Source organism: Trachinotus anak, unplaced genomic scaffold (assembly GCF_046630095.1).
Source record: "Trachinotus anak isolate AG129_WGS33_773 ecotype Australia unplaced genomic scaffold, CSIRO_AGI_Tana_v1 ptg000008l, whole genome shotgun sequence".
Lineage (NCBI taxonomy): Eukaryota > Metazoa > Chordata > Actinopteri > Carangiformes > Carangidae > Trachinotus > Trachinotus anak.
Window position 1 is genome coordinate 11047165 of NW_027273859.1, and position 19649 is coordinate 11066813.

General features: G+C 39.1%; 1 protein-coding gene across 1 annotated transcript in view; it reads right to left on the bottom strand.

Annotated features, from left to right (window-relative positions):
- The window catches only part of LOC139623923 (phosphatidylethanolamine-binding protein 4), a 49720-nt gene that overhangs the window by 22731 nt on the left and 7340 nt on the right, over positions 1-19649 (bottom strand). Inside the window, exon 4 of the mRNA XM_071482578.1 lies at positions 5504-5602. Within this exon, the coding sequence (XP_071338679.1) occupies positions 5504-5602 (99 nt within the window). The remainder of the gene's footprint in view (positions 1-5503; positions 5603-19649) is intronic.

Here is a 19649-nt window from a genome sequence, read left to right on the forward strand (position 1 = left end):
TCATCATTAGCTGGGCTACAATGTGCTCCTCTACCTGCTCCAATCTGCACAGCCAGGCTCCACTCTGACGCCAGACAGATGTTCCCAGCACGAGGTGCAAAGTAGCGAGAGGGGAAAAGAGAGTGAGCAGGAGAGAGGCAGAAGAATGGAAATATTCAGCAGCGTACACAATAAGAGTTTAATTATGAATAATACCAATGGCTCTTTGTTCTCACAGTGAAGCTAGCTATGGTTTGCCTGGCCTTTGGGAAATTGTTTTTGGCTTCCATATGGGGGCACCTGTCTGTCAAAAGTAAATGCTTAAATCATAACATGCCACAGTAGGGATAATTACAGGATAAAGAACAATGCAATTATGTATGTTTATTTGCATTATTGGATAGGTATTGCTAAAACAAACTCTAAGGCTATTGCAGAGTATTCATCTGTACTATCGTGCTATCAGATACTACTGTTCTACAACTGAGACTGTGTTTGTAAAACTTGACATAAACTGTATCTTAACAAGATAAAGACATATACTCTAGTCATGTATATGTATCGATGTTTGTGTGACAAGACAAAGAGGACAGGCCATACTTGACTGAAGGACTGTTCTGGCTGCACTTTTAAAGGATAAGCTGGCTGCAATTAGTTATATTTTTATCACTTGTATTATGAAAGAAATGTCTCAAGTATTTCCTGTGGAGCCACGACCTGATGTATCTTATTTCTCTGTGACAACTATTGTTTGCAAAACTATGAAGAGCTGGTAAAAGAGCGATTTCATGACATTGGTTATCACACAGTATTTCTTCATTAGAATCAAAGCTGCACAAATGGCTGCATGAAAAGAAAAATATTTTTTTGGGTTGTGGCCTGTTAAGGTGAATGGGTGATAATAACAAATAGATAAAATAACACCAGTGCTATCCTTTTAAGAGCTAAATAATGAATGAAATACTGTAAGGAGTAACACGCCTAATAGTTTGCAGTTAAAGGACATCTTGAGGTGTGGAGCAGGCGATCTCTGCAGGCCACGGAATTCACAAACACAAAGCCAGCTGGTCTGACACACTCACAATACTTCACTGTTTGTATTTGCCTGACCAGCAGCAGAACACAGGCTCTGTCCTCCTTTGGGAGCTGCTAAAACAGAGATGGATGTTAAAACATGCATATCCCTCATGCACCATAATAATGAGCACAGCACACTGTGTGCTGAACTGTCCAACTGGCCCTCAATTAGCCAAGGAGAGGAAGTTAACAAAAATATGAAGGCTTCCAATCCACAGACCTGACTGAAGTATACTGACTGAGGACACAGTGACCACAGCCCGAACAGGTTACAATGGGTCATGAATCTCTTGTCTTGTAAGAAAACTGCTCTGCCATCCAATAAAACAATAATAGTCAATAGCCTTAATGCTTTTGCTTCAGGTGGACGTATGTGTATTATACAGTCTCAATATGTTTACAAGTGATTGTTCATAGAATCATAATACAAAGAACAATTCGTGCCCAGAATATCCAATAATTATCCTCATGTTAACTTTTCTGAACATTATTAGAAAAAGTTGAGTGTCAGACAACTAATACGTTTCATGGAGACAAACCCTTAGGAGAGAAACTTTATACATTATAAAAAGTAAGAAAAAATCCATAAAAACCTAAGGCTATACATCTCTGTTTAAATGGGATTTTACAGCGATAATGAACACCTTAGCTTTTCTGAGCGCAGAAAAGAGCATTAACTGCAGCACTGTTTTGCAAGTTCATATTGCATCATGTTGACTCTCAAACCGCCAAAACTATAATGAGAGAATAAGTATTAACAAGTAAAAGTAACACCCAGTGCCGTATTTATATAACCTGCCTCTATTCAGATACTAATGATTTGCTTGTTACAGTAATTATTGCTGCGAGACCATACCGGAACATCTGCATTGATTTAGACTCTGGGAGAGCAGAGAGAGGGAGGGAGAGGCTCACAATCTGGAATTCGACTTCGAGAGCGAGACAACAATCTGTTGATGGTTATTTTGGTAATTGTCCATAATTGATGTAAAACACAGAGAGTTGCAGGAGATTCTAAATTACTGTTTCTGTAGCTCGAGGGGTCATTGAAAATGGGCAGTTGTGATGAAAATGCATATACAGCATCTAATAATGTGAGTTGTAAAAGAAAATGGACAGCTGGTGGGAGAAGACGAGACACCCACACAGTTTACACTTAACTGCTGGATTAAATTGTTCTTGACTGTCAAAAGTAATGATGTGATCAGTGATACAGCCAGTTAAATAAAAGATTTGACACCTGACATACACATTAAAATATGATTGTCTTACACACTTAGTTAGTTACATTATTTGTTGTGTCATACATGTACAAAAGTCCAGCCCACATGGACTTATAAGAACTTAAAAATACTGTTTCAGTGTGTAAAATATTTGTGACTTACAAAGACACAAATGCATTAACTATATATTCAGTCAAAATGTAGTAAATAATCTATTTTTTTTAATTGTTTTAATAAATAATAATTATGTTGTGTTTCCTATATCACTTTTGATGAACTAACATTTCAGTAATTAAGTTGTTATCCCACATAATAAGACAGAAGATAAATCCAGTCATGGAGAATAAGAACTGCTGAATTGGTTCCGCTAACGGTAACTAGCCTAGCTTAGCAGTGTAGCATTAGCTGCCACAAGTTCATGAGTAGGAGTTAAGCTACTTTTAAATCACAGATTTAAATGTATTAAATTTTAAATTGATTTATTATACAATTTCAAGGTACTTATTAACAAACAATAAGATCACGTTTGTTTGATGACACTGTTTTCCCATGACAGGGTGCCGTTTTTAGTGCAGTTTTCAGGTCTTATCTACGGTCTGTCAATGATTATTTTGTTGTGAAATCATCTAAAAGACATGAAATGAAGGCATGACATCCTGTCCGTCTGTTACTCAGTTTGTCCAGTCAGCCTGAAAACTTTAACGGCGGATATGTCAGACAACCATAGACCATAACGTCTTACATACATTACTGTAAAAATACAAACAAAATGTTCTATCTTCTGTCCACAGCTCAACACATACAGTAAAATCTGCCAGAACAGAGACTCTCCTCATAAAACACAACCATCCATAGAGAATGACATGTTTTCAGAAAAGTGCAGCCTTTTCTCTTCAGGGAGATCGTTCAACCTTCCTGTTTCTATAGCTAATGCTAATATCTGCTACCTATAAGGCTCTACCCTGTAGTTGTGGATAAATACTGTGTATATGTGAAACACTGTAAAGCATGTGACAAACATCAGACTCTCATATTCCTCTCTTTCCTTTTGGCATGGCTGTCACACAGTACATGTTTGGATGAGTGAAGACAGTACAGCTCAAAGGAAGGTGATTGGGACTGTGTCTATAACACAAGGTAGTCCAGTGTGTCCTTGTTCTGTTACTGCTGCTTCTCTAATGAGACCTGGGCTAAAGAATCAGCATAAATCTACGGTGCCTCGTTGCTCAGTCCAGCCTGACCTCACTTCACTCTCAGCTGAATTAAGAAAATCTTTAGCCTTCATAGCTGTGGCTATGGATAAAGAATACACACTAATTATGGAAACCTCCACAAACTGGGGCAAGACTGCACGACCTTGGACTAATGAATATATATGAAAAGAATATGGCTGCTGCTGCTCGCACTGTTTGACGAGCGAGGATCAAAACACTGATCCGTTTGACATTTGAAAGCATGACCCCTGACTGCAGCTAAAGAAACTACTTTGCTTTACAAAACAATCTATCATCAAACACACTGCCAGAAATATAAATCTAAATGCCAAACATGTTATTGTCCAGAGCTTCACTTTGTTTACCTTACATACAGATGGAACAAACTTATATACACAAAACAAATAAATAATTTCTAGATCATATTTAATCACTAGTTTATTCTTTTTTTGCTGAATTATATGTGAGTTCATTCATTCATAATTTGACCTACACTGCTGTCAAAATCACAACTGCACCGAAACAAAATCCAATAGATTCACATCGACACTTGAAAAAACAAAACTGAGGTTGTGTGATGTCACCTGTCCACCCTGGTCAATTAAACACCTCCCACTATGGGCTGGCATCACTCAAAAGGCTCATTAACCCTTCTGACCAACCACCAGTCACAATCAGAAAAACATCCCGTCACACTGGCCAATCCCTACATGGGCAACGCAGGTCAACACCCACACAAGTGACAGGCAATTGAATTGCTAGAGAGAATGTGGTCTGTCTGAGCACTTGAAAGACATTTGTTTATTCACAGCTGGTCACGCGGCCAGACAGACTTTATTGGCTTAAAAATAAGAAGCAAAGGTGATGCCTAATGTAATTTTATAAAGTGAAAATTACTTGTTTTTTTTTTTTTTTGTATATCAGTTATGTATGTGAGTGATATAATATTCATAGATTCTTAAAGGCAAGCAGGAATGTGATTGCATAAATTATCTCAAGTGCAGCAAAGATGAGCTGAATCACAAAATTCAGAATTTATGCCTATTATAGGTTTACTAAATATATATCCCAGATACATCACATTTGGATCTTTGAATCAACGTGGCATTTACTTAGTCTACAACAACACCTTATAAAATGAAACGGGAGCAGTGATACATCAGTGAAGCGTCTTTGTGTGCTTGTTTTTCAGACCACTAGTCTTAATCTACTGGGTTGATCTCCCGGTTCCCGCGGGATTATAAAATGTCTGCAAACCTCCAAATATTTGAGGCAATCAACAACTCAACACGCATTTGGCGTTAGAATGCAAGAATGTGAAAACACACAAACGAATGGATAAAAAGGAGAGAAATATGAAGAGAAATAAGGGGATCGGAGCTGTGCCCATTTCGGGGGTGTAAAATATGGAGAAGTGTGGATCATTGGGGGAGCTGCTCTGCCTGGGGGAACAGATGAAGGTAGGACACTCTGCCAAGATCTCTCCACTGGAGGGGGAGCTGAGGGACTGGAGCTCTATGGGAGAAAGAGTGTGCGCCTCGCATCCTGCTCTCCTCAATCTCAGTCTCACACGCCTGCATTGACACGTCCCAGGCTCTCTGCAGCAGAGGGAAATTGCTGCTGACAGGGCCTTGCAAACTTTCACAGCCATTTAGAAAGACTTACTCCCACATTTTTGTCACAGGCATTTATTGCACAAGATACATGATATGAAAAATTAACATTTTTTGAACTTGGCATCCTTTCTTCACCAAGTTAGGCTTAAAACCATTCATAATTTTTCAGCCTTGCAATCGGCCCCAGTGCAGATGTAAACACAAGACATGCCAAGTGAGACCCCGAGATTATGAAAATGCACAATTTTCAAGAAAAAAAAAATCCAGACACTACTTCATAAATTTGCAGCATATGAGCTCCTAATCCAATAAGAAACGCTGTCCGTGTTACTCTTACCAAAACACACAAAGCTGTTTTTAAGTGAGAGAAGAGGTTATTGCAGACGTATTGTACCTGAATGTCCACGACCAGCCAGTGCCTCCAGTAAGCAGAAGTTGGATTGGTACGGCTTGGAGCATCAGGATCAACCATCACCAGAGTGTACATCTTTTTCTGCAAACAGAAGGAGATTCATATACCATTACTTTTAATACAGAGAAAGTGCTTTACTACAGTACCACACACATTGTGATTGGCCCAGAGGCAGTTCCTGGAACAGCGGTACCTGATCCCTTTCGCTTTCTAAATGCAGCCATGTGCTGTTTGTACATCTTGTTGCCCAAGGCTTGACAGCCATCTCTGTCTCACAATACTTAGTTTAAATATTTCAAAACAGATGCCTCACTTTACTTTCTTAGCTTTAACTTATAGTACTTAAAAATGCTGTAAAGTGGGAATTTCATTCTATTCATAAAATGTGTGGTTTGTTTTTTAAGTAGCTGTCTGTATTCTCAACTGAGTACAGAAATCTCACAAAGCCAGTTGATACCAGAAGGCTTGGTTTGCCTTTTATTGGCTTGACACATGATTATAACACAGTCTTACTTCAGCTGTCAAGGCTAAAATGTTAAAATGTTAGAAATAAATTAACAGAAGACAATATTGTTATAAAACACATGAAATACAACTGTCCTAAAAAGGCAACAACACACATGATAATATGTACTGTGCTAATTATAAACTGCAGTACACGCATTTTTATAGAAAGAGTACATCTCTGTCTCTTCTCTGTTATTCCTTAAACTTCATATAATTACTGTGACATTAATAAAAATGACAACATTTTGGATCTGGTACCAAACCCTCTCGTTAACATATTCACAGTAACTTTCTGCCACTTACCCAGTATCTTTATACCCCTCAATCTGTCAATAGATAAAGTGAGAGAAAAAGCATCTTAACTAACACTTGATCACAGTTATTGGACGTTGACTTGGCGGCTTAATTGCCGGAAAATGTTCATTCTGTCTGTCCCTAAAAGTTAGAGAATTATGAGAGCAGATTGAATTATTGCGAGAGCACATTTGTCATCCCTGGTCCTGTGCCCAAAATCTGCCAGACCATATGATGGGCTTTTTTTTAATTTTGTTCACTTCCTCTACAAACAGAGACATTAATCGAGGCAGTTTCGATCCACAATGTCCTCTGACTGTATATGTACTTTCAACCGAAGCGAGACCATAATGTTATCAGCTTTAATGCAAATAAAACAGATGTAGCGTTTCTTAAATTCTTACACCAACTGCCAAACAACGCTGTCTGTGGTGCAGTGAAAGATTTCATAGAACCAAATGCTCCCATGTAAACATAAACCTTAAATTTCTGTTTGTTGTGTGCTATCAAGACATTCTTAAAGGCCTCTGAAAATTAAGCCGATGTACTTGAATGAGATAAAGAAGTAGTCATGTATTTTTCTGCAGATGCTCATTTTCAGAAGGATTCACTGCCTACCTGACAAGCAGTAATAAGCGTAAACAACTAAGCCTAATAATAGGATAATACTGTAGTCTCAGTGATAGTGCCTGCAGGTAACATCCAGACACACCAGCAACAATGGAGCCTCCTCCACAGCCTGTCAAAAGTGACTCTATATCAGTGACCCCCTCGGGCAGCTTACCAACCATGACCTGTTGCCTTCTCAAGAGTTGTAATCCTCATTTGTACATGTTTGCTACCAGGCAAAGACACTGTGATAATGTAGTTACACTAATATTTAAGTCAGACCCTGATGCATTCAGAAATAACATGGCTTCAAACAACAGCATGCACACTCGCACACACGCACACACACACAAACACAGCCTACCCCCCCCAAACACACACACACACATACACACACACAGATAAATGCAATTTAAGCATTTAAATTAAAAATGACCTCCAGTCACAATTATCATTGAAAGAAATAGCACTTTATTGGATATTTCATGAGAGTTACCATGGATAGAGATGCGCTGTATAGGACAGGCTTAGTGTTTTTTTTTTTTGTTAAGCCAAATTTAGAACAACATTAAGTACATTTCACATTCATTTCCAACTGCAACAACAAAATCATGGCCTATTTATAGTGGGAACTGAATTTCAATGAATTTCTGCTTAATTTAGTGCTTGAATTTCTACCTGTAAGAATCTGGCTGGTCCAGCTGGCACGGGCAGCAAATAATACAAGAAGCTCCCTCCGTGCTTGCACTTCACACATTGTGGCATGTACCCTTCTCTCTTACAAGTACATTTTTTTCCTCCATCTGTCAATTCCACATTAATTACACACAGATATGTGCGAAAGACTCCAGGGAAAAACAGATGCATATTCTGCCATCTGAAATAATTTATCAGTGCTCGAACAAACTAAATGTATATCAAAACAGTGCTAATTCTCATAGCTAGATACTGTAAGGCACATATTTTCCTAGAATATGTTGGAGCTCTACCTTAGTAAAGCATTAATACCTATGGAGAAACTTAACATTTGAGCCTTGATGATAATTCAAAATTCAGATTTGCTTTTACTCTGCAGCTAATCAAATCTGTCTGTTTTGGAGGACAAACAAAGCTATCAGTAAAGACTTCAAACTGTTTAAATACTCCTGTATTTAATCTCTTTTATCTACTTAATTTATTGTGTCAGAGGTGAGAGGTCTGCTGCTTGCTCTGCTATGATCTGTAACGGTTGCTACTGGACTTTAAAAATGCCAGAATAATCTCAGAGCTCAGAGCAGAAGTGAAACCTGGGTAGGTGTCGGGCCACAGACCACAGAGCTCAGGCCATTATACAGGAGGGGATGTGAGGCTCCTGGGTGCAGTCTGGAGGCGGGGGGAGATTGAGCCTGTATTCTCTTGGGATTAACCTCCCACTGCCTGCTGTGATCACAGCAAAACGGCCCATTGAGACCACACCTCAGACGCTGGGCGGCTGGGACAAACCCTGCAGTTGACTGGGCGTCTGTGTCACGGGTACTGGTCAGTGGTAGAGAGGAAAGGGGGAGGTGCTCTCTTCAGTGACACCTATGGAGAATGAGGGGGTTGTTCTTTTACTTAAGAATACATGGACTCTAGACCTCTTCATGATTATATATTATAGAACTGCAGGTTTATTTTTTTGAAATACATTTTCATATTGGTTTATTTTCTAGAGATGACATGAAACTCCCACTCCAGTAGCCAGTAGCATCAAGTATATACAGCATTTGCAAAACAGAAGATGGTGAAGAACAAAGGCAGAGGAAGACCGGTGTCTCTGAGGATGTAAACTACTGGCTTACCTTTGAGTGAACTCTGCTGGGGCTGAGAATCAGAGAGATGTCTAATCGCTGCTCTCGCAGAGCTGCCTGGGCTATCGAGCCCAGCTCTGCTAACTGATGACACCACGAAGGGCGAGAGTGAGTTAGCAAGAGGGAGGGAGGGAGGGAGGAGAGGCCCCTCTGTGAGTTTACAAGTTCATGCTTTATCCCTGACCCAATACCTAACAGTGTCGTCCATGCAGCTGCCTATTAATATACCCATTGCTTTATCCTCCCCGTTCCTCATCTCCTTCAGCCTCTGCGCACAGAACCCACAACGTTTCATTAAATGGTCAACTATGCTCACCGCTCGACCCAGAGCAAAGCAACGCATCGATCCCAAATCCCTGTTTAAGTAGCAAAAACACTTGAACTCGTTTGGTAATTAACAGGTATCTGTGTTGTGATTAAGAGACAGCGATGGCTTAACAACCATCGACTGCAGCTTAGAGCAAGGTTGAAAGATCGATCCGTAAATAAAGAAAAATAGAAGCTCCAAAACGTGGCAGTAGAAATAAATTTGTCAGATGATGGAGAAAACGAATCTCAGCTACAATTTGACTGTTTTTGAGGCAAAGTAGTATCAAAAAAGAATTTAAATCAAACAATTATAATCTAGTATCAAGTGAATAGAGCAAAGATGTGTGAACTTCTACACGAAGGACAAAGTAATAAGGTCTCATTTCAGAGGCAGGATAGCAGCGAGAGAAGCAGGAGAGCGAGTGATGGGGAAGGTTAACAGTGGCACCAATGTCAGGGTCAGGAGATGAGGTTCATCCCGGTGGAAGGGAGGTCAGAGGTCAGCCAGGCAGCAGTAATTGAATCCCGACCAGAGAGTGGGGGGGCGTAGACCCAAGAATGAGATGGCAATAGAAGGGTGGCAACGGCACTCTCACCTAGAGGTCACCAACCTTTACAGGTGAGGAGGTCCTCGTTGTCATTGAAAACAGCCCCCCCACCCCAAATCTGCAGAAGCTTTGAAACCTCATGTTTCCTCGCTACAAGCAGCATTATAAAACCCCCTTTATAGGCAATCATGGGGGCAGATTGGTAATCTGCTACAGAGGAACTGGGTGAGGAAAATTGGTGAATTTCTGATTATTCAAGCCTAGAACATGATCCATGATCCAAATATTGAAAGAAAGAAAGTAGATTTATTATATGGCACAAGTCAAAACAACTGTGTTTCACAGGTGGTGGTGTGCTAAAGGTGGAGAGCAGGCAGGCTTTTTTTAAACAAACACATGACCACTCACACCCATCCATTGCCTGCAGTTCTCAGGTACCAATAAAACAATGGCAAACAATACTCCACTTATTTTACACACTAAAGTCAATTTACTATTGACTGGGAGAACTACTCAGCCTCTGAAAACAGTTATAGTTATAACATCCTCTGTGGCTTTGAATGGAGCTTGCTAAAGTCTGAGAAAATTGCTCTAGTGGTCACTTGAGTAATCTCCGTTTGGGTCTAAAAACTATTAATTCTTAACAAAGCAAGCAAGTTTTACAGTCCATAAAGATGTTATTGAGTTGCATTATGGGAAGTGTAATCCACCATTTTAATATATAGACAATATTAATTTAATTTATGTTTACATTCAGTGTTTCTCAGCAAAACACTGTGTGTATCTTTAAGGTTTACCAAACATTTTGAATGCATTTCTTCTTCATTAAATATTTGCACCTGATTTAAAAAAAAATATATGTGCATGTTTTACATCTTCGTAGCAATGCTAGCAAGGATTTTCTTCAGTGCCTTTGTTGTTGAACCATTACCACCAACAACTGTGTGAAACTGATGGCAGGATGCAATTCCAGCTTCTTTGTGCGTATGTTCTTTACAAACGAAACATTGCTCTGTAGCCATAGTAGTGGTCATTAAATCCTTTAAGATTATGTTTAGGCGCATGAGGCACTTGGTTAAGTTTAGGGAAAGTTCAAGGTCTTAAATATTATATCTATTATAATCAACAGTGACTTGTTTACCTCCTTACATTTAACTAAAACATTTCCTGACCTAACCTTAACAAAAGTTCTTTTGCTGCATGAACCTAACCACACAAGGTACTCAGGATATTAACCCCACTCTCCAATGTCACAGTCCTGCACTTTTTATGCCCATCATTCACTCCAACCACCTCATTGAGACCTGTGTATGGTACAAAAAGGCAGCACTGGTTTTTACTGGTAAAAACATTGAACACTGAACATAATCTGACAGCAGTTATACTTCTCTCAAAACATATTAGGCAAAACTAATTAGTGTAGTAGTATATAAATGTAAATCCTAGGAGACAGAGCTGACTGTGAACTTAAATACAGGATATCTTTGACATTTCTTTCACTGTCTGTTGCAAGTCATCCAAAATGCAACACTAAAACACTGGAATGCCCCTTTAAGATGGTATATTAAAGAAACATAGGGGACACACACTGTACATTTTGTAATTGCTTTGTTACTAACGTCTTCAATTTTGTAATCCAGCGGAAAATTCATTATATGTATATATTGTTCAACTCCGTTACACACAATTTCAGTGCTTCTTGCCACTTTGGTGCAACATGAGTGCTACTGATTCTTCTCAGGCTATTATACAAGATGATTTGGTGAATTTCACTATAACTACACAACTACAGTTACTGATTTAACATTCAGATTGAATATTGACACATGATAGGCAAACAGAATGCCAATACTCCTCAGTGTGTTCTTAAGTGCCTCACACAGTGCATGCTGCTCACTACCTCCAAACCTGCCTATTTTTAACTCAGCCTCCCTCCCACACAGGAGTGGAGTGTGAAGTGGCTTATAAATCCACACTTCGAGGAGCCACATGGTCAAAGGAAAGCCACATGTGGATACAAACGCATATTTAAGGCCTAAAGACAACACAGCTACTAGATCCCCACTAGGTAGCCAAACAGAGTGAGTGAGCTATGAGGAGGCAGCGGTTCAAGAGGACTCACAGCGGAATATGAAACACAAGTTTACATAATTATATAATCGGATGAGCACTTTTTCTGTTTGAACTTACAAATATGTATTACAATGCTATTTTCTTCTTCTATAATATTCTTATATCATTTATAGATTCTGCACATGAACTACTTAGAAATTCCTGAACAATACATTTTATTTGGGCCTCTAAAACCACAAATGAGCATCTCTTTTTTATGTTTAAATGCAGCCTGCCCTGAACTCTGTTTGTAAAGCCTTGTACTTTTGCAGTGCAGTTCGGAGCTGCTATGAAGCCATAGCTAACAGTGAGATGGTTCACAGTCTGATTGAAGCTTGAGGGGGGTGAAGGAATTAGTGGCAGCCTAGGGAACCATTTCTGCATTTCTCTCAACATTGAAGACTTCTTTCACCGCGCCATGCTTGCGAACACAGCCGTGCTCATGTTAAGCTTATTAGTCACCCTGGATGCGATCTTGCTAGCTGAGGCTTTCAACACTTTCTAGTGGTGGCTTTACACACATACACCTACTCACTGCCATGAAAGCATTTCTGCAAATGCACATGCTCTAACTAACACAGTAACTACCACTAACAGGTACTCTGAAGTAACATGCAGCCAGGCGCTGGGATATGAGCCTCTGATCCAGCCCGTGCTAAATGAGGCAAGAGGGAAATATTTTTGTCATGTAGTTTGGCTTCTGAGAGCACAACACAGTCAAACAGGGCAAATTACAGCACTGGACTCATATCCATAATTAGTCTGTCAAGCATGTCACACACTTCGAGTCATAGATCTGCTATTTTACCAGCAAGTGCAGCCTATAAAAGTTAATGGTGAGCACATTCTAATTACTTCACCAGGATTTGGGAATCTAAATCTACTATTTTGATTCTAAATGCCCTTAGGGGAATTTGGATGATGAAAAGTATAATAATAAAGATCTACTGGGATTAGTGGATATTTTAGTTAGTGTATGTGCAACTGAAAACAGCAAGTTTACACAGTGCATGACATGAGATTTCAAAGCTGTAAAAACCTAAGCTCATATCTAACGTGTTTTACTGATTAACTTTATCTGGGTCTTCACATTTTATTTTGGCAGCTATGCTGTTTTTATGGAAACGTTTTTTTTTTGCTATTGTTACATCTATTTTGACATGTGCTGCCACATTTGAAGATTGTCTATAATTGCATTTCATGTAATTGTCTATAATTGCATTTTATTTAAATGAAATATATGAGAGTCTTACAACAGTTTCACTTGATGGAAAAGCATCATGCAGCAGACACAATTCTGAAGACGATGGGTTACATGCTGCCATGAAGGGAGCTTAGTTGTAAGCACTCTGACACCCATTCCTATTTGGCCATCAGAGCTGTTAAAGGTGTCAGGGCTGTTCACAGGCACTGTGTGTTTCACCAGCCAAGATGGCTTCCACATTTTTTCTATCATGATTAATTATGGTTTCGGATGGTAGTACAGTGAGAAAGTGTAAATTATTCCCACATTTTCTTGTGCCCTCCGTTCAGTCACTGTTGTGTAGGAAGATGCTATTGACGCCATCCATGGATGGCGACCAAAAGGCATCTACATGGGGTGGCAAACTCTAGTGCCTATTAGGGGTTGGAAGTGGTGGTGGGGGGTGCTTGGCATGTGGGCTGAACCTAGTCCAGACTGCCAGTTGACGGGGCCGGATTTTCCAGTATGGAAGAGTCTTGTTTCAGTGGGCGATGCTGGGTGTTGGGAGACTGGGAGAGAGGACTGCCCAGGGCTTGGAAGCTTGAAACAGAATATTTCAAACAGACAAGCACCGTCTGTGTTCCAGTGTCACCAGCCCACCCGTCTGACAATCAGGGCCATGTCATCACACGGGCTCTGAGTAATTCAGGGAGCACTCTTATCACCTTAGAAGATGTGGCAATCTCAGACGTCAGAGCAGTCTGAGGTCCCAGCAGCAGAAATAGCATTAAATGATATACTGCACAAAAAAGTACAGTAAAAATGTTCACCTAAAGGCAAAACACTAACAGTATGAATAGCAAAGCCTGGTGAAATGCAACCACAATATTGCGCTTTGCTTTGAATCCATGACAAAATCCACAATGTGCCTTCAAAAACACATACTGCACACACAGCACTGAAAATCCTTAGTTTTGGAGAACTGGTTGAAATAAAATAATTCGTCTGACAGATCATTTTGTGTATGTTGATATTTTTAGCGCTGTCAGAGAGGACATCACAGAGAATGGCACTTATATCACAATGCCGCAACTGTTATCAGAGGAGGTACAGGTTTATGGTTCAAGGGCTTGTCCATTCATAGACAACAAGCTCAGCCTCTCTGCCTGACACACTGATAAAGACAGCACAAATAAAACAGCTCCGCAGCTCCATCTTTGCCTCTCCCCAAGGGAATAATATATCACCCATCTGAATGTGGCACGTATTGAATCATTTCCAGCATTGATGATTCATTTGAATAAATCAGCCTTTTTTATTTTGCCAACTTGAACTGATACTGAAATAAGGAAAACTGAAGTAACATTGTTAGATATGAGGAAGGACAGGTGTTAGAGTGTTCTATAGGACGGGTAATCCTAATCCCCTTTCAAGCAACAATTAATGACTATAGCAATAATCTTTGCGTATATGTTGGTGCAATTCCTTTTTGAGTGTCAACCATAACCTGCCTACCTCACATAGACCAAATCCAGGGGGATATGTCGCTGCAGGCAGATAGGATCTTATCCCGGATTTGCATAGATAAATGCACAGCAATAATTCAAGTAGCACAAAGGACAGATGTAGTTTTGACCTGAGATATATTCTCAATCTGACCATACGCTATTGACAAGGCCTGCTCTTAGGAGCTTAATTTTCAAATATGGTTGATCCACAGAAGGAGGTCCTCTTGTTATCTGCACTAAGTCATAAAAAAATATCAAATATTTAAGTGTAAAAATTTAATGTGGAAGCTTCTCTCAAAAAAACTTTCAATGTCTTCCACAAAAAGCTGCGGATGCACAGGATCAGCCTATCGGCAAATATGAAAAATCAGCAGCTTGTGCAATGAAAGGGTTATATCCGCATTCAAGCTAAGAGACATACTCTAACATACACAGACACAAATCCTGTTGAGCTGAGCCGAGCAGAGATACCCTACCAGCCCTCCAAGGCACAATTAGGATTTCACGGGGGGAAGAAATCTACATTCCTGCACACATGAAAAAAAAGTCCTTTCTCCCTCCCCACAACAATATCAACTTTTTACTCAAGGAAAAACCTGAAGCACCACTCGATAGGATTTGGACAAAGAAATAAAAAACAAAGCCAGAAAAAAATCTAAATTTAAGCTGCAGTTGTTAAAGAAAAAATATCATGGTTGAGGAAAATCCAGTCCTAAGCCTCCCAGTTCCAATCAATTTCTCCTATTCTCTGTGATATGAAAAGAAGCAACCACTCATAGTTTGTTTGAAGTGCTCGTCTGTGTGGAGCTGTGTTACGTTCAACAGCACTGTGTATGGACAGCCTTAGCGTATGATTTTAACACCTGTCAGACATTACCTCCAAGTACAAGAGGTCAAGTGCCTGCCAGTTTGAATAAGAGAAGAGAAGAGAGTAAAACACAAAATTTCATCTCATCGGGTATCCTACCTAACAAGTGGCCACAATAAAAACACATCACAGTGGTACAGCACACATAGGACAGGGATATGTTCTCCGCAAGAGCAAAAAAGAGTAAAATCATTGTTAGCTGTCACTTTCTTGTTAGCAAGTTGTTAACTGCATATGGTCTTACAATTATGTCTGTCACAAGCCTAAATTAAAATTATATTGTCTAGTTAGCAGAAAATATATTTCCTGCAAACCACATTTGTATGTTATGCAAACTTAGCTATGCAGAGTCAATGATATCTTTTTCTAAGCTCAGGTACATAACGGTAATAACAAACACTGCACAATGTCTTCTGTGAAAAAAATTTAATTGTATATCATGTATTTTAATCAATTTCACTTGTTTCATAGTAAACTGCTATCATTATTTAGTCAGATGACAAGAGCATTACATTCTTTTAATGCAGGTAATTTAAAAACAGAGATGAAAAGTAGTAGATGAATCAAATCAGTGCATATAATTGCAGTCAGAGTAAGAAACCACAGCTGCAACGACTAATTGATTATTTGATCGACATAAAATGAATGAGTTATTTTGATAACTAATTATTTGTTTTCAGGTAAAAATGCCAAACATTCTCTGGTTCTAGCTTCTCAGTTGTGAGGATTTGTTGCTTTTTTTGTCTTATGTGATAGTAATCTGAATATTTTTGGGTTTTGGGTTGTTGGTCACACAAAACAAGGGAATAAAGACAGTATCCTGCACATTAGGAAACATTTTTAACTGTTGTCTGATATTTTGCAGACAAAAAAATGAATGAGATGAATGAAAGTAATTGTTAGTTGCAGCCCTACAAGAACCATACACAATGTATTAAATTTGTGAATTCATAGCCGTACTATTAAAATCTTTAGCTCTATAGCGTCAGTATACTGTTGAAGTTTAAGAGTTCTGTGGTCAAACCTACTCCTAATGTCCTCATCACAAAAGTGGTACATTGCCTTTGGTTTGGCTTGTCAGAATGATTGCTGTCTTACTTAGGAAAGTAATATACTAGTCCTTAACCAAACCCCTTCTCCATTTATCACAAAAAACATTTATCCATAAAATAAAACAACAGAAAACTTTAATATCATTTTGAGAAATTCCTTGATATTAGACAACTCTTCAAACTAAATAAATTAGGCTTGTAGCACGGCCAAATTTACTTTGATCCCCATCATGTCTGATTTAACTTTGACAGACATCAAGCTAAATACCATGGAGACAATAAATGGACTCAGGCTTCAGCTACAATGAATGTCTCCAAGTGTAAACTTACAGTTCTGCTGATGCAATCTGGCAAAATGAATGCCCTGAGGCACATCCATAGAGCATTATGCCAGATAAGGAAAGTGGCAGTACTTGAGTTTGACCAAGACCTTTTAGCTGCGCGGCCTGTGAAGTGGTGTTTTAAGGAAAAACACATTGTAACCGTCACTACTGATTCTCAGATTTGTGTTGCGTCTGAAGAAAAGGTTAAGCACATCATCTATCTGAAAATGCCCAAATCTGCAGTCAGGCATAAAGTTGGCATCCTGATAAATCATGCCATCACTGTGCTTCAGTTTTCTCATTATCCATACCTCTCATGACATTCACAGAAAGAAACAAAGCATCCTGCCAACACCTACTCTGTGAGAGAGCTCTTTCAGTTCAGCTCAAAAGCTGAGAGCTCCAAACCTCCACACCAAAGTGTGGGCAGTGCTGGCACAGCCATGTGCCTAAGAACACTGACTGAGTGCAACAGTTGGACTAATAACAGAACAAAAAAAAATAAAATGGACGCATAGCGGGGACAGCCACAGCTCCACAGCTGAGAAGCAGGTTGACTTCTGCCCACCTCTCTCTTTTTCAAGAGCAGAAGATGTCCACAATGCCTCTCAGGTCTTAGTGCCATGAGGGGCGGTGAGCTTGCAGCTTCAGCCACTTCAGGGTAAAGCAAATCACTTTAATATGTTAAGAAGATTAAGCTGGATAAATGTCTAGATACATTTTTTGAAAAGCCACGTAAATCTCTAGTGTTTTTATTTGGGGAGGGGCGGTATGTGAGTCAGTTGAGACGATCAACACAAACCCACCAAAATGCAACGCGATTGGCTAGGGAAAATTGGGCTTATTTGAGATTTTGCATTTTAAGCTTCTTGAATCTAAGACCATCCCACCTCTTTCTTATTATTTTTAACACCAACCTTTGGGACAACAAAACTATGGAAAAAAAACACTGGTCACAGTTTCATGTGCCACTGCTCTCTCAGCTTAGACTCAGCTGTCTTATCCTGCTTATGCTGATATTATATCCTTAATTGTGCAGGTCAATGTTTTTCTCGAAAGACTCTTAATCTGCTGGTGAAAGCATTTAAGAAAATGCACATAAAAGAAGAGAAGGAGGTTAAAGTTGAAGGTTTCCAAAGTGAAGTACTTGAAGGGCTGTCAGGGTCTATTTGTGCATTTTCAGGTAAATCATTCAAGTCAAATTAATTAATTGAAGGAAGTATATTCTAAATGTGATAGGTGGCTGACTTTTTTTTTTTCTTCTATCTTAAGAATTAGCAATCTGAGGGTGTCCGCCTGTCAGCTCGCTGTGCTAGAAACTGAGTGTGAAAACGAAAGGGAGAAATGGAACAAATAATGTAAAGGGATTAACAAATCATTTGCATAACATTTTCTCGGCTTCCAAACTACAGGATCAGAAAAATGACAAGGAAGGCAGTTTTATCATCCCCTGTTCTCAGATCAATCAACACATCAATGGACCTAATCGCTGTTACCATTAGCTGCCTTTTAATGTCAAAGGCAAAATTAATAAAATAAATAAATAAATAAATAGACAGTATAACAGACTGACAAGGTAACTAAACAAGTTGAGAGAAACAGGAATCATCATTCCCAAAAAAAAAAAAAAAAAAAAAATTGAATAGAGAGTATCTTTGAAAAGATACTTTACTTTCACTGTGCCAAATGTGTATTAACCTGTTTTTTCTTAACACTGTCTCTCCATCCAGAGTTAAGACAATAAGACCACTGGGGAGATGAAGGGGATGGCATTATGGAGAGTTAAGCATTATGAGCAGCCCTGAAGCTGTTCTTAAAGAAGGTGAATCAGAGGATTGGGACACAACTGTAACTAAACCCTGTGCCGGACCATAAATGAGAAGCACAAAACATTTTGGGCAACATGCCACTAAGCCAAGCATCTGGGTCTTAAGTAAACTTCACATGATCACTTTTAACTTTGTGATTACTTAGTTCTCAGAGAAAAGAAGCTGTCAAAGAAGAAAAAGTCAATTATCTCAGTTTCAAGTAGAAGTACCACAGTAATCCTGTTGGTAAAGTTATGAAGAGTGGCTATATTCACACATTATGAATCTTAGATAAATAATTCTACAACTAGGGATCTAAATTAAAGTTTACAGTTCAATTTCTGTCATGAACTCCCTGACAAAAGGAAGGAGCTCATTAAAAAAAAGCATATTAACATCTATAAACGGGTGGCCCCAGAGATATTTTGAGATCAAGACAAAATGAGAACTGCACGGAGCAGCTTTTTTTTTTTTTTTTTTTTTTTTTTGTCAAGGTGATGTTTCAGTGTGTAATGAGGCTGCAGACATCTCCCTGCTGGACGTATCACATTAAGAAATCGTACAAGTTTCTTACTGTGCCAAAGTGCAACTGAGTCGTCTCCAGATCTTACAATGATTCCCTGGCAAATGTTAGGTTTCTGTGGCTCATATAAATAGAAATTTAATCTTGCATGTTTGTTTAAGTATCCACCGCAGCGGATGCACTTCCCATGCAAATTATGAATCTCTGTTTGAACAGATCTTGCCGTCAATGTATATGAACTGACAAGATAGAATTTCTGTGTGAATACTGAATAATAATCAGGAGGTACAGGTTCAGGTGGTATTTTTATTAAAGACCCGCTGCCTTTCCAAGTGTTTGCTACTGCCTCTGTGCTGAAGCTTCTTTGTAAATTTGGATCTAAATTTTAACTTTTGCACATTTTTTCCAACAATGGATGCCTGTATTTTTATCACTTGATTAATTTGTGATGTCAAAAAAGTTGAACAAATAACCTTAACGTATCAGGGTCCGAGTCGGCTTTACATGTTGAACCAACTCCTTTTCTCACAGCTTTTGTCAAACGGTGAAAATAATTTTCTTCAATACTGCTGCTTGCTTAGAAACCTGACCATTGTCATCTGTAAGAGCATCCAAAAGCTTCCTTAATCTGTTCTTATCCTCCCATTGATAATAC